The 24,630-nt window shown below is 52.4% G+C and overlaps 10 protein-coding genes across 10 annotated transcripts; 3 read left to right on the forward strand and 7 right to left on the reverse strand.

Annotated features, from left to right (window-relative positions):
• Nucleotides 1-1,847: 1,847 nt before the first annotated feature.
• J4E92_000865 (uncharacterized protein) lies at nucleotides 1,848-2,609 on the reverse strand (the record flags this gene model as incomplete). Its single annotated transcript, XM_051492279.1, has 1 exon — nucleotides 1,848-2,609. One exon carries the CDS (start codon nucleotides 2,607-2,609, stop codon nucleotides 1,848-1,850), a length of 762 nt encoding a protein of 253 aa, XP_051357791.1.
• A 96-nt stretch (nucleotides 2,610-2,705) lies between these two features.
• On the reverse strand, nucleotides 2,706-3,191 carry J4E92_000866 (uncharacterized protein; the record flags this gene model as incomplete). The annotated part of the gene is made up of 1 exon (XM_051492280.1): nucleotides 2,706-3,191. The coding sequence occupies one exon, from the start codon at nucleotides 3,189-3,191 to the stop codon at nucleotides 2,706-2,708; it is 486 nt and encodes a 161-aa protein (XP_051357792.1).
• A 473-nt stretch (nucleotides 3,192-3,664) lies between these two features.
• J4E92_000867 (uncharacterized protein) lies at nucleotides 3,665-4,948 on the reverse strand (the record flags this gene model as incomplete). The annotated part of the gene is made up of 3 exons (XM_051492281.1): nucleotides 3,665-4,293; nucleotides 4,346-4,784; nucleotides 4,850-4,948. 3 exons carry the CDS (start codon nucleotides 4,946-4,948, stop codon nucleotides 3,665-3,667), a joined length of 1,167 nt encoding a protein of 388 aa, XP_051357793.1.
• A 1,140-nt stretch (nucleotides 4,949-6,088) lies between these two features.
• Nucleotides 6,089-7,108, reverse strand: J4E92_000868 (uncharacterized protein; the record flags this gene model as incomplete). Its single annotated transcript, XM_051492282.1, has 1 exon — nucleotides 6,089-7,108. One exon carries the CDS (start codon nucleotides 7,106-7,108, stop codon nucleotides 6,089-6,091), a length of 1,020 nt encoding a protein of 339 aa, XP_051357794.1.
• A 2,299-nt stretch (nucleotides 7,109-9,407) lies between these two features.
• Nucleotides 9,408-9,983, reverse strand: J4E92_000869 (uncharacterized protein; the record flags this gene model as incomplete). Its single annotated transcript, XM_051492283.1, has 1 exon — nucleotides 9,408-9,983. One exon carries the CDS (start codon nucleotides 9,981-9,983, stop codon nucleotides 9,408-9,410), a length of 576 nt encoding a protein of 191 aa, XP_051357795.1.
• Nucleotides 9,984-10,445: 462 nt separating this feature from the next.
• On the forward strand, nucleotides 10,446-11,180 carry J4E92_000870 (uncharacterized protein; the record flags this gene model as incomplete). Its single annotated transcript, XM_051492284.1, has 1 exon — nucleotides 10,446-11,180. The coding sequence occupies one exon, from the start codon at nucleotides 10,446-10,448 to the stop codon at nucleotides 11,178-11,180; it is 735 nt and encodes a 244-aa protein (XP_051357796.1).
• Nucleotides 11,181-11,543: 363 nt separating this feature from the next.
• J4E92_000871 (uncharacterized protein) lies at nucleotides 11,544-13,322 on the reverse strand (the record flags this gene model as incomplete). Its single annotated transcript, XM_051492285.1, has 4 exons — nucleotides 11,544-12,106; nucleotides 12,163-12,446; nucleotides 12,496-12,953; nucleotides 13,008-13,322. The coding sequence occupies 4 exons, from the start codon at nucleotides 13,320-13,322 to the stop codon at nucleotides 11,544-11,546; spliced, it is 1,620 nt and encodes a 539-aa protein (XP_051357797.1).
• Nucleotides 13,323-15,954: 2,632 nt separating this feature from the next.
• Nucleotides 15,955-18,145, forward strand: J4E92_000872 (uncharacterized protein; the record flags this gene model as incomplete). The annotated part of the gene is made up of 2 exons (XM_051492286.1): nucleotides 15,955-16,274; nucleotides 16,321-18,145. 2 exons carry the CDS (start codon nucleotides 15,955-15,957, stop codon nucleotides 18,143-18,145), a joined length of 2,145 nt encoding a protein of 714 aa, XP_051357798.1.
• Nucleotides 18,146-19,741: 1,596 nt separating this feature from the next.
• On the forward strand, nucleotides 19,742-20,941 carry J4E92_000873 (uncharacterized protein; the record flags this gene model as incomplete). Its single annotated transcript, XM_051492287.1, has 1 exon — nucleotides 19,742-20,941. The coding sequence occupies one exon, from the start codon at nucleotides 19,742-19,744 to the stop codon at nucleotides 20,939-20,941; it is 1,200 nt and encodes a 399-aa protein (XP_051357799.1).
• An 82-nt stretch (nucleotides 20,942-21,023) lies between these two features.
• J4E92_000874 (uncharacterized protein) lies at nucleotides 21,024-23,481 on the reverse strand (the record flags this gene model as incomplete). The annotated part of the gene is made up of 4 exons (XM_051492288.1): nucleotides 21,024-22,010; nucleotides 22,225-22,823; nucleotides 23,046-23,163; nucleotides 23,341-23,481. 4 exons carry the CDS (start codon nucleotides 23,479-23,481, stop codon nucleotides 21,024-21,026), a joined length of 1,845 nt encoding a protein of 614 aa, XP_051357800.1.
• Nucleotides 23,482-24,630: the final 1,149 nt, after the last annotated feature.

Here is a 24,630-nt window from a genome sequence, read left to right on the forward strand (position 1 = left end):
ATGCCAGCTGCCGCCTAAGAATTGTGGGGCAAACATCAGACTAGTGTAAAGACCCAGCGTTGTTGTTGTTCATGGAAGTCAGCCGCAGACCTGCCAAGGTCGAAGCGAAGGGGCGGGGTCGGGGCTGTGTCTTTCAGGCTAAGAGGATGCCTTCGTCACAACCTCAACTTACCAAATGTCAGCCAGATCCCACAAGCTCATTCTATCATCGGATAAGCTGGTATTCAAAGAGGCTTCTGTCTCTCAAATTCAGATCACACAATGCCATCATATGCTAGTCGCCTCGGAGCTCCTCATCAGCTAGAGATCCTGGATGGGGAGAAGCAAGCCTAAGGCTGCTCTAGCCTTACGCCTCAATTACACCAAAAGTTTGAACAGGCAAGCTTCGCCACGCTTTATACTACTAAGATACACTTGATGCCTCAGCTGGAGCACTTAGCGCCAATTTTCAGATCGCGTCAGGCACCAGCCCACATTCGCGGAGAGATCTCTACCTCAAAGATGATCCTCTCTTTCTAATGTCTCACACACCACCCCGCTGATCCACCATTTGAGTTTCTCCGCGACGGCAATGTTCGTCTCTGAAGCGTTAATCACGCATCGTGCTGCCGGGAGAGACATTGGCGTAACCAACATTTTCTACCTTTTTGGATGGCGCTGGATGGTCTGCTGCAGAGTGGGAGTTCAGTTCTTGTTAATCCAGTTCAGAATCCCCCCTTTGCTTTTCGTTTGGTTGCTCATCAGGTTCTTGTCAATCGTTTTCTCGAAATGCGGACTTGGAACAGGAGACTTCGCTAGTTCTGTCAGGATGCGCGGGTTTATACTGGTGTGTATGGTACAGTCTGCATGCCATGAAGTCAATACTAAAACATGCTAGCGTTCGTTTCTGAGGATCATCTCGCGACAAACGAATCCTGCATGGCACTTTTTCTGGCACATGTACTTTGTGTGCGCAAAAGATGGAACTGAATTCATTGAAGACTATACGGCAGCATGGAGCATTCAACAAGGGTTTGATAAAGAAGCGATCATGTTTGTGGATAACGGCTGGCGTCTCGCGGTTCCCTGCTTAAAAGACGCAAAAGACAAGGCGCTTCTAGAGCATCTACGGATGTTTTACGACCTGACCCGGACGGGGCGCGGTGTTTTCGAGGTTCTTGGACTGAAGACAAGCCAGAGAATCGACATAGTAAAGGTATGAGATTATGAAAATCATTTACGCTATTGCCGCTCTTTTGCTAATGTTATAATTAATCATCAGCTGCAACAAGACCATGCAGTTGGCGATCGTCTCGGAGTTTCCCTAGAATTAGGTCGACATGGGTCCTACAGTCGCCAGATCTACTACTTCAGAGATCCATCTGATGTTACAGGAACTGCCATACGGGACAGGCTTGTGACGGAGGACGTTTTGACCGCGAGTCACCAACAAATCAATGCACTCAATATTGTGCGAGGCTGGGATCCACATGTCGCCAGCTTGGTCGTTCTCTTTCCGATTGCACTGAGTCTTAGCATCTCGATCATTTGGTCTGCTGTGGCAGTAGCAAGCTTCAAGACGGATGTTCAGACCAGCTTTCAGACAGGTTTCACTATCGGAAGCTATGTGGTAACAGCAGGTACACTCAAACCAGCACACGTCTTGTTGATTGATAAGGGAGCTGACACAAACAGGAGCGCTTCTTATCGCTCTCGTCGCATTTCTCGATACGAAAACGAATGCCTCGTAGCATTCATGTTTGTAATGCAGTGCAAGGTTGCGTCTCAGAGACACGGATAGAGGAGTCTGGCAGTGCTCATGAACTTTGCTTGTAAGAGAAACATAGCCGACGGTTTATTGTTCTAGCTCAATTGCCTGACAAGATTCCGCGCGCCTCACACTCGGCTTCGTATGTCGCCAATTGCTCCATCTTCTTTTCAACGATAGAACTCATCTCCTCTTCCAAGTTCTCGCTGAGCTTTTCATCTCCCGGTTCATGGAGAGCGCTCCAATATACCACGTCAACATCCCAGCCTTTCCTGATACCGTAGTTGAACCAGAACCTCTTTGACGTCCAAGAGTCTCGCATGCGATGAGCGAGAGAGACTATCTCTCTCGAGTGTCCCTCTATCTGTTTTGCCTCAACCCTCGCCATGGCTCGGAGGAATTGCTCTAAGCGTGGCACGTACAAGGCTTCGAAGTCCTCCATAGCGAATCGCTCAAGCATAAGGCCAGGACTGACCATGGCAAGCCACCATGGTGGGTCGTAAGCGAACGGAGCGGGCATAGTATTGACGAACTCGAAATCTAGAACCGCCACGATCTTCAGTGATCCGTCATCATATCTGGCGAGCATGTTTTTGGGACGGAAGTCTTGGCAATACGGTATGAATGGGCCGTCATCGGCCTCGGACGGAGGGTAATATCGCTCAATCAGCTGTTTGAACTTGTGGCGTGCAATGAAGCATCTCTCTGCATCCTGACGACTGTGTACAAGGTTCCCCTGTACTTGAAGATGGATCAAATTCTCGTCTGCACGGTAATGAAGGAAGGCTTGGGTGCTGGTGAACGCGACTTCAGGAAACTGATCTACTGGATAGTCTGTAACGACAGAAGCTAGGTTGTTCATGTTTGTGGTGAGGGGCCTTTCAGTCACCGTCCACGCGCCCGATGTATCCTTGTTGATAGGTCCAATTGCAGAAAAGTGCAGTCGGGAGATCTGAAGCTAGTCGGCTATCTGCTCGTATACAAGATCGACTTCTGCTTCTTTCTGGTCGTCTTGAAGCTGCCGCAAGATTGTCTCTAGTTCTGTGCCCTCGATATAATCCATGATGATATATGGACTAAGCTGAGAAGGACATTCCTTAGCCGTTCCCCAGTCACGTATCTTGGGGACAGGTATGGCAGTCTTTTCGGCCAGATACTCCAGAAACCGGACTTCGTTCTTGATCTTTTCCTCGAGAAATCTAGCAGCAGTTATTCCTCGCTTCGGGAAACGAATGATGACGATGTCTTCTTCGCCGAATCTTACGACAAGATTGACATTATATGAACCTTGAAGGTATCGGACGAATTCTCCCGGAACATTGATCCTCAGCTTCTGACCCACAAAAGTGACAATCTCTTCGTTCGCGGCCTTTACTTTAGCAGCCCAAGCCTCGAGCTCAGCATTCCCAGCCTCCTCCGCGATTTTGTCAAATTCGGTCTTCATTGCAATTAACACTTATGTACGCGGCGTACGTCTGCGATATCGAAGTACGCGTTTTGGAAAGCAGCAGGACGTGAAATGCAAGGGTCAAGGGTAATGCGAGGGTTCGAGTGCAGGATACACAGCGGTTTCGTGTCGATGGCTCGTGTCAACAAGGCGCTAGCCTGATTTCAGTCTAGTGTTGTCGCGTCAGGATGTCGCGTCACGGCGTGGCAGTCGCCAGCCATTGCGAACACCTACCATCCTCACATCTCACGACGAAGATTATGCACCCCAACCCTAGGATTCTTCCAATGAAATTTGAAGCCTTCTGGGGCTTCTACATCATCAATTATCGCGAGCGCTGTCGGTGGGCGTGACGGGTTACAGCAAGTCTTTGGCATTATTTGCTACATTAAACAACCAACACATTCCATGCCGTTCTAATACGACCAAGAAAGCATACAACATTCGTTCTCTCTCCGGAACGTGCGGCCCTACTTCCACGTGCTAGCAACAGTGGCAGCGCTCGAGCACCCCTTCGGCACGGTATACACGCGGTTAGCACCTGACTCGTAGGTGACGGTACCACTGCTTTCGACCTTGATGAACTTGTATTCGAAGCTGACACCAGCCGGAAGGTTGAGCTTTGTCGACCAAAGCGGGTTTGCAGTGGTGTATTGGCTCGCAGATAGCGCAGGCGCAGACGCTGCGTTCCAGCTGCCGAGCTGGGCAATCGAACCAACGATCTTGACAGTCTGGCCGAACGATGTCGTGGTCTTTGAATTGAACGTCACAGCTACTGTGGAGACAGGCGATGCGCAGCCAGTAGGTGCCGCCGTCGAGGTTGAAGTCGCCTTCGCTGAAGACGCGGGAGCCTTGCTCGAAGCTGGTGGGGTCGAGCCGCCCGAGCCAGTGCCAGTAATCTTGATGTCTGCGCAAGTCAGGTAAACCTGCGGTGTTTGGAACGAGTTCCACTTGAACGACAGCAGCGTGTGGTTGCTTGAGTAGTTGGGGATCTTGATCTTCGAGCTGACTGTGTATCCGCCTGCAATGCTGGTGTAGCACGAATTGAGTGGTGCGTTGTCGACGCCCCTGCATTTTGAGCCATCATTGAAGCCACCGCCTACTTAGTGTCAGTATCGCGTTACTATCCCAAAATGTTGAGATGTACTCACATGTGAACCAGTCATTCCTCCAGCAAGGCTGACCCTCTTGGCAGTCAGAGTTGTAGCCACACGTCTGTCCAGCGACATCAGTGCACTTCAGTTCACCAGCCTCGAAACAGTCTTCAGCAGCCTGCTTCTCGGCCTCCGTAGGAAGGTACCCAGGCGTCAGAAGTTTGTCAACGAGAGCCTGATTCTGGCAGATGCGGTAGCTGAACATGCCACCATGGTCACCATTGGCATCGAGGCACCATTGTACATCCACGACATCGCCAGATTTGTAGGTGATGACAGGTTGCGAACCCCAGCGAGGACCGGGCTGGTTGTAGTCGACGGATACGCGGGCGTTGTAGCCGCAAGGGCCTGAGCGACCCACCGCTGCGGCGTCAAGGTCAGGCCACGCTGCGACAGGTTCGAGGATGGTACATTCCGGGCATGTATCAGCGCCAGACTAGAAGACGTAAGCAACGACTCGAAATGTATCTCCGATGTCTCCGAATGGACGTCATTACTTACTTGAGCATTCAAACCAGTCCTGCTCATAGGGGAAGAGAGATAGCCATGTGCGTTGGCACTGGCCACAAGAGCGAGAAGAGATGCAATCTTGGAGAACATGGTCGATGAATTTGTCCTCTTCAAAAGTCTTGGGGAGAAAAGGAGTAGTAGAGATCGACTCTTAAGCGATTGACTGACCTACTGAACAGCATTATGAAGTACGTCTTTGCTGGCTATATACATGTTCTTCCTCCACCATCCCCATGATCAGCGGGTCTTCGATGGCCTCCATGGGCACGACGATCTCTTGCTCTCGGTTGCAGGTAGTCCCCGCATACGTATGGTTGTCGGCTTCTATCGAACTTCATTGGGTCGAAGTCGGCATATAATAACCCTGGACCGCTTGACTGACCACATGGACAGGCCCCAAGAAAAACAACCGTATCCGCTTAATTGCTCCCACGAGTTTCGCGAGCCGCAAAGCATTAGCACGTCCGGCTGATACCCATGTAGCCCCCAAGTACCGTACCCCAGATTCGTGGAACATTACCCCGTTAGCTGCATCAACCCGCTCCGGGCACCAACTACCATAGTGCGTCCGCCTTTTACACAAACTATTACTGAACAATGTAAAGCGCTTCGGTCGCTTTCCGTATCCATCGTAGTCCTCAAAATCGTCGACTCAGCCATTGGCTCGCTGTCGGGATGACAGGAAACATGCTAACCTACCTAGGTAGTTACGATAATTAGTGTAACAGAATGATCATGGGGACTTCAGAACGCTTCTCGGCCCGCACCTTAAATTTAAACAGCATGTTTGATGGAAGCTGGGATGCGGGGAATCGAATTCTAGACGATGAGACTAACGAAGAGCCGAGTTGTATCGGCTGCATCAAATTCGGTATCGTGAAGCACCCCGGCATGCTCTCTCGATCTCAGATACCACGTGCCTTACATTCAGCCTTATATGCATCCAGTTGCTCCATTTTCATCTCCACAAACGCCTCCATCTCGTCCTTCTGATCACCATCCAGCACCTCATCACCCGGTTTATGTAGCGCAGCCCAATAGACAGCATCAATGCTCCAGCTATTTTTCATCGCGATATTGAACCAAAATCTGTTGGAAGTCCACGAATCGCGCATTCGAGCGGACAGTGGTACTACAGTTCCACCCATCTCCTTCTCTTTCTTCTCCATTACCTGCAGGAACTGTTCGATGTGAGGCTCAAGTCTGTCTTTCAGGGCACCAAAATGGAAGTCATTGTCGATCCACGTAGTTGGTGCGCAATATGGTAAGCCACCACGGTGGATCATGGGCGAATTGCACGGGCAGAGCGTTACAGAATTCGAAGTCCAGGACAGCTTTGACGTTCAGATCGTCGTCTACGAGGATATTAGACGGGCGAAGGTCCCAGCAATATAACTTGAAGGGGCTTGTTTCGGTGTCGGTTAACAGGTATTGGTCGATCGATTGCTTGAGGCGATGGCGAGCGATGAAACATCTTCTAGCGTCTTCACGGTTCTCCACGGCGTTTCTTTGGGTGTGAAGATGAGCTAGGTGTTGATCGGCGACCTGCTCAAAGTAGGCCTTTGGAGATGAGATGCTTGTAGTAGGGAAGTACTCGGTTGGGTAACTCAGAATGTTCCTTGCTAAAATGTTCATGTTATCGGTGACAGGTCGCTCGCTAGCAACCCATTGGTCTGAACTGCTCATTCTTAAACCACCGGCAGCATTGAAATCCAGCTGATGTATTTGCAGCAGATAGTCGGCTATTTGGCTGTAGGCATGAAGAACTCTTGGGTTGCCCAAGTTTTTCCAGAGTTCCATCTCGGCACCGTCATCGGTATTTGTAGGTCTTCGTAACTCTTCGATCAATGGTTTGCCTTCAACATACTCCATTATGATATACGGGCCAAGCTGTGACGGGCTATCGCTAGTCAGACCCCAGCTGTATACTTTCGGTAGCGGGATCGTGGTCCTGCGCAATAAATCCATTACTTGGACTTCATTTCGAACTTTCTCATCCAAGAAACATGTAGCTGTTGTTCCTGGCTGGGGAAAGCGTATGACATGTGTAGGCTTTGCGTTGAGTTTGACGACCAGGCAGATGTTGTAGGACCCTTTTTCGAGATAGCCACCAAACTCTCCCACCACGTCACCTCCAACTTCCTTGATGACAAAGTCAACAATCTCCTTCTGTGCAGCGTCAAGTCTTTTCTTCCAAGCCTCATACATGTGCTCTGCATCTTCCTGGGCTAGCGCATCGTAGAGCATCATATCTGCGGCTGGGGTAGGTGTGGGTAATGATGGGTGAAATGTCAGGAGATGGGTAGCAGTAGACGGGGTTGTGGTTGAAGCGTCATTTAGAGATATATATGCATATGCCCAAGATACTGGGTCGGTCCGGTTGTGACACGTCTGGCTAACTAACCTATTCCTCATAAAGCGCGCTCTTAGTTCATGTGACATTGCGGCGTAGCATACGACAACCACGTAATTAGGGAATATGAATAGGATGCGACGACATAATCTGTACGCGTTGCCTTTCAGTCGAGGTTCTGATTTCCACTTTTCGCCAACAATCGAGGACGCAACTTCGATGTAGGGTGCGAATGCACTGCACTATGGTCGCATCAGCACCCTTATAACGTTTCTGGATCCTTCGTTGCAGTCACCGTCTCTCTCATTCGACACGTCTGCGTTTCCTCTTAGGTGCCCACTGTACCGCGCCTGCTCGGAACCACCCATCATTCTTCTCTGGGCGTCGTTTCCGTTTGGGTACGCGTTGAACCATCTCATCGCGAGTCCATAGTGACGAGGGATTCGCTATCCCTGGCTGTTCCATATGATCCAAAGCGTAGCATATTCTTGGATACCCTGCGGGAAGACCACTTCTTGAGGTTTCAGATTTGGCGTGCACACAAATGTCCACAGAGTGCGTTATCATCGTTGCCAGAAATGGCAGTGAAATGCGTACAATGTAGATGTTTTCCCAACCCTCGGCTGGCCTGAATATGACATTATCTTTCTGCGACGACGGTTGCTCCACAGGTCCAGTGTCAACCCAATACGTGAGGTATCGGTTGAGCCTAGCAGGAAACAATGTCACAGACTCGCAGGTGTCAGAAAAGCTGAAACCCGCAGGCAACTTCCTGCTTTGTGACTCCGCTCCCGGCAGAAAGGCGGACGATGCGGAAATGTATTCGATACAGAGTTCGAGGCAGGGTAATAGGCGACGATCTGGCTTTACACCCAAGGGATCCGTGGTTCCAAGCTCAAGCGTCTGTACTACCAGTAATGCAGTGCAGAAGCATAGCGAGCCCTGACACTGACGCAAGACTTCGGCTGCTAACTCGGCTCGAGAGATGTGGTAGTCGACTTCCAGGTCTTTGCCATCACCGCTGACCAACGAAAGGAGTGAGAACACACGGTCGCGAACATCTGAGCACTCTTGATTCCGGAAGTAGTCAAGTAAATGAACTAAGTTCTTGTTCTTGTAGGACTCCTTCTGCCAGCTGCGGCCAAGTCGGAAAATGGGACGAGATTGCATCTCCTTATCTGAATAGCAGATATAGTCTAGACATTGCACCATATCTCTCAAACCAATGGAGGCTGCGCCTAACCAAAGAGTGACTTGTCGGGCAAGCGCCACCTCTTGCACAATCCATGCACGAGTCCAGTAATCATTGTGAAGAACACGCTGTATAAGCATGTCTTTGTTGTCTTTGAAGGTGTTCCATTCGATTGCGGAAGCTTTGGCCTTCTGTAATACCGGCACAAGAGCGCGGCGATCCAAAATCATCATTCCAAGCCACACGTAGACTCGCAGGGCGTTAGTGTAGATCGTTCCCATTTGACGAACTTGATGATTGCGTTCGAGAACATTGGACTGATCAATGCACAGTGCGTCAATCCAATACGGTCCGAGGGAGGTAGGTGTACTGAACGCATGACTCTCGCGAGCGGTGGCCAGGAAATCGAAGAGGTTTTGACGGATAGCGAACACCTTGCCGTCGATCAAGATGTTGCTCGATGGATCGGGATTTCCCCACCGGTAGGAAAGGCAAATGTACTCGGCATCGACAGTGGTATGCGTGATGGAACATTGGATCTGGCCCGCAGGCGATAGCGAAGGGAGCAGGTGAATGAGTCGGATCGATGGCTTAGTGTGATCCAGAGACTCATGCTTGAAGACACGACTATCTTGTGGTGCCGCTGTGTGGTGTATCGTAACGTCCATCGTTGTCAAGATGGGATGGATGTAACATGTACCAGCAAGGCAGGTGAATGAACAACCGATGTTATAAAGAAGAGAAAGCTGGTGGTTTAAAGGTATACAGCGCACGAAGCGGGGCTATGCTGACCAAAACTGAATACGCCACAAGGCTGAGGGTAGTCGTGATAGGTCACAACATCGCACAGCCCACTGAGTTGAAGTCAGTGATGTAGCGACTGAGTGGCTGAGGAAGTGACCTACAGTGTATAGCGAGGAGATGTAATACTCATCCCTACTGCCCTACAAGCTCGGTTCAGATAGTACGATGAGCACATGGTCTTAACGACTGTCGAGACTGGTTCAGCCCTCGAATTCCGGTCTACCGCCCACATCCATTTCGTTCTCAACACCGTACGCATCTTCAAAGCTCGCCAGCTTGACACCCCACATATCTCCAGCCTTTCCGGGTCTTCCCTCATCAACGTCGATCTCATCTTCACCATCCCAGTTGCCGTCGCCGGGCCACCGGAAGGCTAAAACAGCGCCGTCCTTCAGCCCAGCCCCCTTGGGACATTGCTTGACGTTCGCTGTGCCTGCTTTCGCTCCACCGTTGGCGCTCCCACTGGCTTTCGCTTTGCCTTTACCCTTGCCGCCCTCCTCTTCCTCTTCGCCAATTTTATATTCCCATTCTCCTAATTCGAAACCCTCGTTTGCGTCGTTGATGTTCACTGGCCGACCGAGCTGGATGTCTGACGCGGATGGAGGCAGTGGTATCGACTCGCCGGTTTCGGGGTTCTTGAAGTCGGTTTCTTGTAGAGCGTCGTACAGGTATGTCTTGATCGTATCAAAGGTGTGTAGAGGGTCGACGTGTAGGATGACGGTGGTCTTGTGCGCCTTGAGACGAAGCGTCCAGGTCTGCGGTGAAGGTGTCGCCATCGTGATGTGGCGGTGGAGTAGAATAGGGTATAGTCGTTGGACGTGTATTGTGCGCGTTCGAAGGAAATGTACAGGTATCTGCGAGTGACGCTGTAGTGTGCGAGAGAAAGAGACGCGTTGTTGCTAATTAGTGGAGGGGATCGCGGGGAGGAAGGCGCGACCTGAACCCTTGCTAGAAATCTTGGCGAGTCAAGCTCACGAGCTTCCTCGACCTTCACCTCACCATATATCTGTTCCAGCCCGTACCACGAGACTCAATCGCTTTCTGGATCTTCTTAAGCGCATTCAGTAAAGTGTGTCTAGTGTATTATCCGCAAATTCAGCGCGCGCTCGGAAGTCTGACGAAATCGGACTCGAGGCATCTCCGCACCACCTCCGCACCCGTCGCAAACCTCTCCCAACGGTCACCTTCTCAGGGAGACTACGATTGACCATTGCGCCCAAGGGCACCACAATTCAACAATGGCGACAACTGCGTCCACACCATCCACAATGCCACCCCCAGAACTGCTCGCGACACCACCTCAACGGCCTACACAACCCCTCCCTTATGCACCCCGCCTAGGCATGCCCTTCGACCGGCGCCTCCTCCTCACCACCTCGCTCTCATTCCTCTCCGGCTTCACTCTAGGCTCCCTAAACGCCGGCCACATGGCCTCCCTGCGCTTCCGCGCCGAAAATGCGCACCGCCTGCCCATTTCGAATCCCGGCTGGTACCTGTACCACAAGTCGAAGAATTACTACAAATGGCGGTTCGGCATCGTCGAAGGTTTAAGAAAAGGCGCATACATCGCAGCATGGTCGTCGGTCTTCTTCATCGTAGAAGAGAGTCTAGATGTGTTCCGGGGTACATGGAGCGCGGGGCGTACAATGGAGGAGATGGAAGGTGTGGACGAATTGGATATGCGGAGGATAAACAAAGGGATAGCGGGGAGTAGGGATTTCATTTCGAGTGGGCTGGCGGGTATGGTCACGGGTGGCCTCTGGAGTGCATGGCATCAATTTCCTGTTTCGACAGCTGCGAGGACGATTCGCTTGGGTCTACTTGTCGGGGCTGGGTTTGGGCTAGGTCAAGATGGGTTGATCTGGGCGAAGAACAAGTGGGGTGGTGATAAGCTGGAGGAGAGTTGGATATATAAGGGCGCGAGGAACAAGATGGTTGAGGAGGATGTTAAGAGTAGTTTGGAGAAGGAGTGAGGTATTGGATTGGGAGTGAGTTGGACTGAAATGAGAGAAGAACGAAACACAGGAGATACCAACAGGATCAGTATTAATGCGCAGAAGAAACGCGAGGCTCACACAGGCGAGAGCTATGGTGACAGGGTCAGCGCAGCACGACGCAGATGCTTCTTGAGAGAGCAAATCTCCCAGCGTCGAGGTGTTTGTCATCTGATCAGTGACCGAAGAAGGAGGCAAGGAGAATAGTGGAGACTGCGCAAAGTAGTAACAAAAAACTCATCTCTCAAAAGCCATTTTGGTCTTAATTTGGATATCATTTGCACAGAGTACGTTCTATCGTTACAGTCATGCGCGTCGTCTACTTTTCTCTCGTCCACCACCTTACTCCTTGTCAAAGCGCACAGCCGGCTGTTCCCGAATCCAGCTCAAATCCACCTTATGACCTAGCAACTCTCTGATATTCGAAACGCCATACTTCATCATCGTCGGCCTCTCCAGACTGAGTCCGAATCCGTAGACGCGCATGTCCTTGGGCAGACCCATGGGCTCCAGCATCTCCGGCCTGAACATACCACTGTTGCCAATCTCGATCCACTTGTCGAGACCGACGTGGAAGCCGAAGATCTCCATGCTGGGCTCGGTGTAGGGGTTGAACGCGGGCTTGAAGCGGAGGTTTGTCAGGCCCATGTTGGCGAAGAAGTCTTCTAGGAAGCGCATGAGACCACCGAGTGTGAGACCGAAGTCTGCGATGACACCTTCGATTTGGTGGAACTCGGCAAGATGGGTCGCATCGACGGTTTCGTTACGGAAGACACGGTCGATGGAGAAGTAGCGGGCGGGCCGTGGGTCTTCAGCGAGGCGGTGGAGAGCCCATGTTGAGACTGCGGTTGTGTGCGTGCGGAGGACGAGGCGGAGGGATTCATCCTCTTCCCATGGGTATCGGTCTGTGTACATTGTTAGCATGGGACAGTATTGAACAGGGGATTAGGTAGCCACGAACATCCTATTGAGCCGAAAGCGCCTTCTTGGTGGACCTTCTTGACGTCTTGCCAGTACTTCTCAAAGTCTCGGGGCTTCTTTTCCTTCTTCTCGCTCTCGGGTGTGGAGAAGAGACGTTTTGATCCAGCCTCCATGCGGTCCATCGTCGCTTCGTTCGCAGGGTCTAACCGCGGCTTGTCGGCTTTTGGTGGATATGAAACGAAGAAGGTGTCCTGCATGTCGCGGGCGGGATGTTGCTGTGGTACGAAGAGCGCGTCGAAGTTCCAGAAACCAGTGTCGACATAGCTAGAGAGTGTAAGTAGTATACGAGTATGATATCTGGGTCAATACGTACTGTCCTGTGGGCATCTCTACGAAGCCTTGTGAGAAGAAGATATTCCTGAACTCTTGCCTGACCTTGTTCAGGGGATGTAATGCGCCAGAATCTTGGTTTGCGCCGAGCGCAGCGAAGTTGTAGGGCTTGAAGTTGGCGGTCTTCCATGCATCGTTCGTGAGCAGCTCCACAGTCAAGTCTGTGTGCTCTACTGGTATTTCCTTTGCGTACTTGGGCCCCTTTGTGATGGTGTATGTGATGACTTTCGTAACGGTGACGAGCTTCTTCTTCTTCAGCTGAGCGAGGAGTTTGGCGTCGTCGAGAGATTGGGTGTCTTTGATGCCTTGAAGGAGTTCGCGATTGAGGTCTTTCGGCTCTTCGATCTGGAGGAGGATGATGTCGCTCCCGTCCTTTTTTATCCACTTGTTCTTGAATCCATTGCCCTGTCCTACACTCGCAACTTCCTTTCCGAAGACATTCTATGCGTTGTATCAGTCGCTAATTCTCAATGTGGTCCATGATGGCATGCATACAGGTAGGTCTGCGATTGGGACTCTTTCCTTCTCCTTGACATACTGCCAGACCCTGAATTCGTGACTGCCATCCGCTACCATGCCTTCCGACTCTGGTGTAAGAATGACCTTTTCCGAGTCTAGTGATTTGTATTGAACCATCGAGCGACTCGCTAGCCTGTCCAGCGCAGCCTTGATTTCGGCTTGCGATATCGCGGGGAAGTCTTCATTGCTCTGGAGGGGCTCCTTGGTGTCTAAGAGATCGAGAATTTCTTGTGTGAGATTTTGGCCTTTAGTCTCGAGCGGTACGGGCACAGGGCCCCTTGTTCCAGGCATTTTTGCGGTTGTGATAGAAAGTTAATTGCTACAATACTCCAGTCACGAACGTGGGGTTGCGGCGATGAGTCGAAAGTGGAAGGGTCGTCGGAGATTTGAAGGCCCGTTCGGAGTTCAGTGCCACTTGATTGGCTTGTCGGCGGCGCAGCCTCGCAGCATCTCCAGGCACTCACTCACCTGCAGAACTGAGCAATGCAATTGACTGTACTCTGCGCGACCGAATTTCTTCTTTGACAAGTACGTCATTCAAGAAGCATACGTCTGATGACGTTCACGGGCTGCGAGCCATCTACGAAGTTCTTCTTAAGTGGGATTATGTTGTGTTCCACGGTGGCCAGACACAGCCCTGAGGTTACTGATAGATCAGACACTACAGGCTCAAGTTCGCTTTCACATACGCAAGTGAAATGGAGCGAGGTCGATGAGACAACACAGACGGGCTAACGATTCTAAAGAGATTCCCAACATTGAGGTACACTAACAAAATCGACGATGACATGTTTGTCTTTTGCGGCTCGCGCCTTCAATATGCCCACGAGACACAGCAACTTGCTTCTTCGACTGTCCTTCAAGACAGCGCACATCGATGCGGGTGCTTAAGTCGACCTGCTTGGGCCTCGTTTCATTCTGCCACTACGCATTACATTTACATCAACCGCGTTGCACTCGTGTCGCCTGGACAGAAGCCTACAAGATTTCTTGGTCATGCTTATCCGCTATCGGTGCATACAATAGTCCTATGCGCCTTCTCGCAAGCCAAGAGGCGCTGCGCTCTGCTAGCACAACGCTGTAACTCACTACAGTCCCCACTAGTTCTCATGATCAAAGCTCGATCCTGCAGAAAAGGCGCACGCGTAAAGGGCCACGCAAGTTCCAAGTTGCACTTGCACCTCAAACACGCAAGCAAGATCTGCGGTCGTTCTGCCAACTAGCGTGTTGTGCCCACACACCTGGAAGCTCACTTTTACCAGTCGACTACCGCGCCTGATACGCGATCAACATGCGATCGCTCTCGACGGTCGAGCAAAACACCAAGAGCTAGATGTCGTAGAGCGTTGGCCTCCGCTCGGTTCCAAAGTCGCTTTGGGAAAGTGTCGAAAAAGCGGGCTAGCTGATCCCGAGACCAAGTGCAGACGGTAGCGTTGTGGTTGGTATCGCGGACGTGCGCACATGTTATCGAATGTTATCGAAACTGCATCGCGATGTCTGTACTATAGGCCGTATTATTCGCCGCGGTTACCGGGAATCGTCGACGAGCTGTGGTGTCAAGCTATACTTCCCAGGTTTTGGAGTTGGTGTCTCGAAAATACAGTTCGGCATGGTGCTTACGCGCCCGCGCTGTTGCTCCTGGAAACGAGGACCGGTCGGCGTGCTGATGATGTGCGCATGGTGAGGGTTACATCTCAGACGGGATCCACGCGGTTCAACGTCATCGGGTGGGATACCATGTGCTCCGGCGGAGTTGTGCCCTTGTTCTGCAGCAGCAGAGAGTATTGGAACTGTGGGGCCTGTCAGAGGGGCCGAAATGGCTCAACACCACTGACTGCAGGCGAAGGACAGGTGACATGCAAATTGACAGCTTCAGCATATGAGGAGGCAATGCAACAATATTATATCAGCAGCTAACTGTCCAGGCGTCCTGCCTGCGCTCATCGCCTCGCTGAGCTGAGCCCACTTCGCGGTGGCTCGATGGGGAGGTATTTTTAGCCTAGACTGTTCCGCCCGCGCCGTTCGAAGAGGACGCGTATGCTGGTGTCGGATGCAAGCCTAGGGGCGCTGGCCAAGCCAATCACACACAACGCCACCTTGTCGCTGCGAACGCCCAGGGGTCAGGGAACGGCGAATTTGAGCATCTCGCGATCGCATCATTCGCTCAGCTGCGTGTGTCGCGGCAGGGGAAGTGCAGAGTCGCATTATTGAGGACCCATCGCAGGACCCAGCCAAGTACGTCAAGAGTTGCAAGACGTCAAGAAAAAATAGAAGCTCCGCTCGACGTTGTTGAGGCGGGAGGGCAGGCCGTTGCATAGTGCGCTTTGCCATGGCTCATGCAGGGCCCGATAGAGTGAATTGATAGCTGGGCGCCATTTGATTTGGTGGCGGGCTGCGCTCGACGATAACGCAGAGGCTTCACGCCGTCGCTGCTGGGAGCGCTGCGAAGACGCGGAGGGGGCGGATCGGCTGTGATGGGCAGTATCTGGAGAGCTCTGCACGTCTTGGAGTGGCACCGGTGCGTGGGCTAGCCTATACAGTCCCGCCGTGGTGCTCCAGAAGTCGGTGGTTGACCCTTGTAAGTTAGCGCTACAGTAGACGGCAGGTGCGAGGCAGCGCTAGGCTGTCTGGGGCGAGCAACGAGGGAAAAAGGGTCGGTCGCTCCTGCTCAGCCCGCGCTCTCTCCCCAACGCCCAAGCCATCGCCAGAATCCTGCCTCCGTCTCCAGGACAGTCACTCGTTTCACTCTCCGCTGTCGTCCCAAGTGTCGTGCCTGCTTTGCTCTCGACCTCACTCGCGCGGCCGAGTTGACACCACGCACCTGCATCCCGACTTGCCGAGCGACCTCCTTTGCGCAGCCTCGCCGCAGATGCGATAGGCAACCCACACGCTGCTCAGCACATCCGCACACACAATCTCGACAATGGCCTCGCGATTCAATCCCGGCAAGCTGTTCATCCGAACGCGCTTCAACTACGAAAAGGTGCCCGGCCAGGACAGCCAGGCCTCGTCACCGCTGCCGCTCTTCAGCAGCAAGTCATGGGGCAACAAGTACCGCCAGCCCGCCTGGGCCAACCGCCTCCAGCGCCCACGACTCTCGTTCGCGCGTCTCATCACTCTCGCCGTGACGATAGTGCTGCTGGCCTCGATGCTCGGCACGGGTATCTACAGGAGACACAGGTGGAACGCACAGCAACGGACAGGCGATGAGCGGAAACAGTACCATTGGGAACACTACCCTCGGTAAGCATCCAGTCACATCTCAACCCTTCGCACGCTAACTGGTCAGGTTAAATGGCTTCTTCAACGGCGTTCGTACGCTTGTTCCCTACGGCGACTGGGTGTCAGAGCAGGACTTTGTCAAGTACTCGCAAAGCCCCAACCCGGAAGACAACATCAAGCCCAAGTGGCCGCACATGTCCAAGGAGGACAAGGAGCCGCCACTGGAGCTACAGCCATTCGACCCATACAAGTTTGACTCGCCCGAGTACCTCAAGGAGCACGATGAAGTCAAGACCTGCTACCTCGACGAGGAAGAGAAGATTGACCTCCCCGACATCTACGCTTACCCCGGCATCCCTCAAAACATGACTGCGCCCTTCTTCGGTTCATACGAGGAGATTGGCTTTGACGACAAGAAGTGTTTCGAGCGCTTCGGTCGTCTCGGCCCCTACGGCTACTCGTACTCTCGCGACGAGGGCGGCCTTGACATGGACGGCAAGTCTGAGAAGGGCGGTGCCGACAAGCTCTGGAGCTACGAGAAGAAGGTCGACTACCGCAAGGTGAACTGGGCGTCCGCCATGAAGCGATGCCGCGAGAAGAACGCCCACCGCTTCAAGAAGAACATCACCGCCGAAGAGACAGCACCCGCCAAGAAGAAGGTGCCACGCCACGCCTACGTTCTCCGTACCTGGACCGGCTACAAGTACAGCGACTACCAGATTCTCACTCTGCGCGCTATGATCAACGAGCTCGCGCTGAAGTCTGGAGGCGAGTACGATGTACACTTCCTCCTCCACGTCAAGGACGATAGCCTCCCTATCTGGTCCTCGGAAGAGATCTACCAAAAGGTCATCGAAGACAACCTACCCAAAGAGTTCTGGGGCATGGCGACCCTCTGGTCCGAGCAGCAGATGCGCATGTACTACCCAGAGCCGTTCCCCAACAACGTCTACAACCACGCCAAGGCCCCCGTACACTCTGTCTACCGCAGCGCCCACTTCGCAATGCAATGGTTCGCGCAAGCTCGTCCAGAGTACGACTTCTACTGGAACTGGGAGATGGACCTCCGTCTCAGCGGTCACTACTACGAGTTCCACAACAAGATTGGCGAGTGGGCCAAGAAGCAGCCCCGCAAAGGTTTGTGGGAGCGATCGTCTCGCTACTACATTCCTGAGCTTCACGGATCCTGGAAGAACTTCACCGAGATGGTTGAGGAGGAGCTCTACAACAGCGACGAGAAGCCTGTCTGGGGCCCACCCAAATTCGAAAACACCGGCATGCTTCCTAGCCCTCCCGAGACCGAGCCTCCACACTCGTACTCGCAAGACAACTATGAGTGGGGTGTTGGCGAGGATGCCGACATCATCACATTTAACCCAATCTTCGATCCGGCCAAGACCAACTGGGTTTTCCGTGACGATGTCACAGGTTACGATCTCGAGCTCCCGGAACCCCCGCGGAGATGCGCTATCATTACTGTCTCGCGTCTGTCGAAACGGCTATTGGATCTTATGCATCGCGAAACATACCTCATGAAGCACCACATGTTCCCTGAAATGTGGCCTCCAACAGTCGCTTTCCACCACGGTCTGAAGGCCGTCTATGCTGCACACCCCGTGTACTTTGATCACAACTGGCCACTCGAAGCCCTCGATGGCACCTTCAACAAGCCCCCTAAGCCGACCGACAGCGTTTTCGGCTGGGGTGAGCACAACCAGCTCGGCAACAGCTTTTACTACAATGCTGGCTTCTCATCCGAGTGGTGGCGAAGGTGGCTCGGCTCTCGCGAGAACGACAAGGGTGGCCCACAGGAAGAGGAAGCCGGCACCGGCCGGTTATGCATGCGCAACACGCTCTTCCACCCCGTCAAATACGAAAAAGGATCTGAGTGACTTTCCACGCTTCGCAAATATACCCCTTTAATTGCTGGCTTTCTGGGTTTCCTTGTTTGTCGCTCTGTTTGCCGGCGCCGCAGACGTGCTTGTTGATAGATTCTCCTTCCCTCATTTTCTGACTTTCGCATATTCAGCGCTCACTCTCCCATTGTGGCGTTTCAACATCGGGCGGCGTATCACGGCGTTTTTACTTATGAATGAACACACAGTTCTTAGCTTGTCTTTCCATTTCGTCTCTCCGGCATTGCGTACACGAGCACCGGATTGTCTTATTTTTCTCAATGTATACTTACTTCACACGAACAAAAGCGGTGGAAAGTGTAATTGGCCGTACTCAACGGCGTCCGTTCTTTCAGTGGGCTTGTTTGGATCTGAGCGATGGAACCCTATCAAATTGTTGGCAGGCTGGTCTGAGGTCGAGATTGTCTCTTCCTTGCCCAGCTTCACCAGGACGTTTGGAGGTGCCGCATGTGGATATGTGTAGATGACGGGAAACTTGTGCTTGGGTACTTATTCCTATGGTGTAAACCAACCTAAAGCTGGTCACTTGTTGTGGTTGTAGAACTATGAAATGCAATACAGATAATCACATAGTATGGTCCTCATCTCGTGAACTACACTTGTGGGCAGTTACTCACCATTTACCCCGCATATACCTTGATACCTGAACATATTGATCGACCGTGATGACGACGTAGTTGACTTTAAGCTTCATACCCTTATGCAGCTCTCAAGATCGTACATTAGCGTTACCATAACAGAATAATTGAGTCTTTCTCCTCTGGACCCGAGTCTCTTGGCGGACCGAAGCGCACTTTCGCCAGCTAATAGCGCGTCGGATCGTGCCTGCACATCATTGAGTGGTAGAGCGGGGATGATCGACTGGGTTGATAGCGCGTGATAACACAATCAAGTTTTTGTACGAGGATCCTGTGCCATGCTACTGCCAGCGCCGAAAAGACGTGTTTCGATCAATGTCTCGTACGCCATATCTAGCGAGAAGTGTGGTTACGATGCGGCATCGCACGTGCGGTGCCGGCCTAGAGGACGCGTACTCTAGCCTGCCAGACTTCGTTTTCACGTGGCTGGCCCGCACTTGCACTCCCTTAGCCTCAGATAGCAACGACACCATACGACACAGGATGCAGCTTGAGTAGCCGCCTTTAGTAACAACGAGACTGCGAACGCGCAATCGGCTTCAACGAGCTCCACATTCACAGCAGCTGTGAATGACACGCTAGCCGATTAGGCTCAGAAAATCCATGCGGGCTAGAACAACGAGGCCGGCAGCGTGGGCGAGTGAGAGGTCTTGGCGCGTGCTTGATCGTCCTTGGCTCTGCGCGTCGGCCCATCATCGAATTCGGCTCCTGCGCTCGCCATGTAGAAACACGATAACGGGTTGTTGCGACCCTCTCTCCATCGTCTCGTCGGTAAACCTCGTTTGGCCCTTCTGCGATTGCGCTGTTATGCTTCACTTTGGCTACATGCATCTTTTCCCACTATAGCGTCATCGACATTGGATCGACAATACCCCGAACCGCGATAACGAGACGGTAGAACAATGCGCTTCATACCGACAAGGCCCCAGTCACGATGAGACTCCCTGTAGAACTTTGGGTTCTGCTCACGCACTTCCTACATCTCGGCACCTCGCTCCCTCTCGAACGCCGCAGCACACCTTTCCGCTCATTCCGCGGCCTCACGCCCCTGGTCAACTCCTTTTCCAACGGGCATACCTACGCGCACGCGCCGACCAAATACTTTTACGAATCCACATTCAACAGCCACTACGATGGACGTTTCGCATCCTCCGAGGTGCCCTTCCAAGAACGTATATGGCATCTCAGGCTTATGTTGAAGGCGTACACGGACACGATGGAGAGGATTGGAGTACAAACTTGGATAATGCATGGATGTCTGCTGGGATGGTGGTGGGGCAGAAGCTTGATGCCGTGGGATAAAGACTTGGATTTCCTCGTAGAAGAGGACGGCGCACGAGAATTGGGTACATGGTGGAACATGACAATTCATCAGTTCAACGCTCGAGAGCTGGGGCTTGAACTTGCACCAGACAACGAGGAGGGTCAGGTCAAGCAGACAGGAATCCTGCACGGTTTGGAGCACCAGAATGAAGACGCGGAGACGCGCTCGAAGCGCCTCGCCTGGGAAGAAGACATTAGGAAAGAGGGCAAGAAATACCTCCTAGAGGTAAACCCGAACTACACCAACAAATCTACGTCAGACATATACAACCACATCGACATACGCTGGATTGATGTAAACAACGGGCTGTACATCGACATCACGACACTCCACGTCGCACCCGCCTCGGAACAGAATTCCATCGCCAACTCTCCCTACTCCAGCACCCACCCTTCAGCCCACGAATCCGACCCTGACGCCTTCGACGACGAAACATTACTCTATGTCAAAGACACCCACGCCTACCTCAACACCCAAATCTTTCCCCTCCGCCAATCCACCCTCGAGGGCGTAAACGTGAAAGTCCCATATGCGTATGAGGAACTGCTGCTGGAGGAATATGGATCGGATGCTCTGACAGAGGATTGGTACAACGGATATCAGTTCAACAAAAAGACAGGGCAGTGGAAGAAGAAAGGGCCGACGGAAGACCAGAAAGCCTATTTCAGGAGGAAAAGCGGAAAGGACTTGGGGAGATTGAGCAGTACGGGGAGAATTGGGCATGGGTGGAAGGGGCACGGTGCGCTTGAGGGAGCACTGAAGGAGGAGGGTGTACAATTGGACGTTGAGAGGGGGAGGTGGGTCGAGTAGGATAACAAATCCATGTATAAAGATGATTAAGTACAATGTAAGACCCTCCATCTAACCAATCCTCATCGTCTAGAATCCATGTCTACAGCCTTGCCTTTACGCGCGGTTCCTCTTCAAACCCCACTTCCCCAAAACGTATCTCCTCATCTTCTTCCATCTTGACTCTACGCTCCAGCTCATCTACCACCCCATCGATCCGCTTGAACGCCCAACTATGCTCAAACCGTGGATACAACATGGGTCTTTGATCGAACCTGTTATCAGGACTATATCCCGCTGCGTGAACCGCTGGAGTCACAGCCGCCATCTTATGCCTGTTGTTGCCGTAGAAAGTCCAGAACCGCTTTACCAGATCGCCGACTTCCCTTGCACTCTTCCTGTCCTGCCAGTCACACAGCAGACGCTGGAACATGTCGAACGGCCCCAGTCGCTCTTCACTGCGCAGCTTGGCAAAGACGAAAAGCTCTTGGTGCGTCATGCCGTTTTCCTTGTCGTCGCATGAACCGAAACTAGCGGGCTCGAGTTCAGCGCGGGGAATTGCGTCGAGGAACTCGTCTAAGATTGGTAGGGTGAAAGCGGTACGTGCCCAGCGGATGAAGGATCGGAGTTGGATCTTGGAGATACTGCCGATGGGGCTGAGGTCTGCGGAGCTGCAATCGTGCTTTGTTAAGTTGCCCCTGAGGGACTCTTCCACGTTAACGGAGCTCAGAACGAGAAGGCCGCCTCCGCCGGGGCAGCTGCGGATGACGGGCAGAGTGCGGGCGAGATAGTAGGCTGTGGTTGAGCGGATACGTGCTTGCAGGTTTTGGAGTGCTAGGTTCTCCGCTGAAGAGCCTCGGAAATCGGGTGTGAAGCCTGTGTACTGAGGGAGTAGATCTCGCTCGGCTCGGTATACGGTATCGATGGACATGCTGATGTGGTGGGCGCCCATGCCGTCTGCCAGACGCTGAGCTCGTGAACGTGTCTCTTCGGACGAGCATTCTGACATGCCCATGTACACAGTGTGCAGGATGCGGTTGCAAAGCTCTTGAGGTGTCTTGGGCAGCCAATCGTTGGATCCTGTGATGCGCTGGATGTCTGATGCGACCCCATTCCCGTCTTGAAGCGCGTCAAAAACCAGATAGCACATACTCAACACCATCACTGATGTTGAGCACGAGTCGATTCCGCCACTGAGTGGCGCTAGAAAGCCGACACATTCGCTGCGGCGGAGGTAATGCTACACAGATGAAGATACTAAGTCAGCGTATGTCTCGCATCCAGTTCGTACGGTCGCAACTTACCCAGAGATAACAGGCAGGTCCCATGGCGATCTCTTCTTCCAATGTGTGGAAGCTTGGGCCCCGAGCAATCGGGTGGTGGTGATCCGGGCGGAGGCTGGCAAGCTCAAAACGATACAAACTACATTCCACGTCTACACAGGGCGTAGTCAGGTCATCGAGGGGCTCCGAGACTGCTTGTTTCGCCCGATACGATTCAACCTCTTCCAGATCGACGACGGCGGTTACCACCTCGATATCATGGACCGAGAACCTTGGGCCTTGAGAAACTATTTCTCCGTTCACCAAGATCATCGGGCCACCGTCGTAGTAGCTTTGATCGCCATCGCAGCCATGCTGATTCGAGTAGAGGATGACTCCACCAATGTCTTTGCTGACATTCTGCAGTGAAGATACCAAGGAGTCGAAGTTCCCGACACTGAAGTGATTGGCTGCAGAGACCGTCAGGATATCAGCGCTTGTCGAGCTCAAGGCTGTCGGAAGCAAATCTTCGAGTCCAATCAACTCGTCGGATGTAATGGCGCCAACACACGCGCCTGAGGTGGAGAGCAGAGCACTGCCGAAAGGAACCACGCTGGTGCCCTGCATGTCCGCAATGAAGTCTGGTAGGGGAAATGCTTCGGGTGGAATAGTGGGATCCCAAGCGGTAAACCACCTCGACTCATTGTAGTTGCCGTCAGTCATCAGAGTCGTTTTCGGACGTATCGAGACAATTCTGCCGTTGTATGCCATCACTCTGCTGACAGGTTGTAAGCAGGTTATCGGAGCAATGAACTAGTGTACTTACCAGATGTATCGGAGATTGTGATGCTTGATTGGCATACCAATGTCCACCAGCATGTTGTCGCAACACTCATCCGTGAGGATACCAATGAGTGCTTCCCAGCAATTGGCGTATAGTTCGTCCTCGTAGAAGTGATCATGACAGCCGTACCCACAGATCTAGTTTCGTTAGCGGGAACGATGGTAGAGCAAATGTGCTCAACGCCTAATATGTAGGTAGGCTTGTGAAACACAAATTTCCGATGGATAGCATAATTTCGAGGTGTGCATGATCATAGAAGTGTCTCAGGCGTGGAAAAGCATTTGCAAAATGATATAAACAAAACGATAACTTACTTCCAGTTCTGGTCCAGCGCGCAATGTAGCACCCTTGGCTTTCGCTTCGCGGATGCTCTGCTTGATACGGGTAGAATTGCCCTCCCAATCCAGAGCCCACTGAGCAAGCGAGCATGATGCAACGACGATCTGGCGACTCATGATGTGATTGCTTGAGGTGAGTCTCGCAACCGGGAACTTCAATGGAGTCGGTCGGGGTGATCTAGAATTAGTTGAGAAGTTGCAGTGAGCGTGGAAGAAAAGCGAGACTTTGAAGTATGCGCTGAACTCATATAGACGGGAGAAGGAACAAGGTGAATGTAGAATTGTGGATTTCGTTCCGGTGTCGCAATCGAGTCGTGACAATCGCGCAAGCGGCCAACAGAACCACACCGACCATAATCATCTTGGTGAATAGCCATTGTTTATGAATGATAGCGAGCATCCAAGGGATAGTCCAGTTCGTGTTAGTGTAGTGTGATGAACCACGATGCCGATGCAAAGGGATTTCCTTCCAGTCTCCTGCCTGCAGCGGTCGCCAAACCCGAAGGGAACCAGCGGGTACAACCCCATTTGACGGCAACCGAAGAATGGGGCGACGAGGTTTTATTGGATTGTTGGTGGTCTGCAAGGTTTTGGGGTGCTCGCGTAGGTTAAGTCGTAATGTCCAACCTAGGAAAGAGTTGAGGTGTTAGAGACCATGCTTGTCTGAGTAATCCCTTCTCAACCCCCTTTTACAAATCGAGACGGACTGCATGAGAACATTTGGCAGGGGCCATCATATCTTCATGAAATCTGATCTGTAGGATTTGATCGCCGACATCCTTACCGTGAAGTTGGAGAGGTTGCCCTGTCTTATGCACAAGGTACGAATCCAGTCGTGTTGGGAAGGCCGGCATGATGTGTCAGGCGAGAGCTAGACTTCGACACAAATGGAGGATCTGAATGGACTTTTGCTTTTTGCCGACGCGTCCATGGCAATGTTGAGTAATTGGGGATATGCATGTCCATTGCTGTTGCGTTAGTGAGCGGTCGTTGGCCCAGGAGGATTTGCCCGGACCCATTGATTCGATCCGTCGCATCATCTTGGTGGCTGAGTTCATCTTCGCCGTTACAACTCGTATCATACCTAGGTAATGAAGGAAAGTGTGTCCTTCACTTAATTTGACCAGGTTTGAACAAAGACGCATGACGTAATGAAGGACGGGCAGTTGGTCGTTTTCACGGCCAGGTCCTCGTCGGGACCTGCAAGCGGACTAGAGTGAAAGATAACTTGGCGTCATAGGTACGGAGTTTGTCCGCTGGTGCTCA

This window comes from Alternaria infectoria (assembly GCF_024043175.1).
Source record: "Alternaria infectoria strain BMP 0036 chromosome Unknown scaffold_1, whole genome shotgun sequence".
Classification (NCBI taxonomy): Eukaryota; Fungi; Ascomycota; class Dothideomycetes; order Pleosporales; family Pleosporaceae; genus Alternaria; species Alternaria infectoria.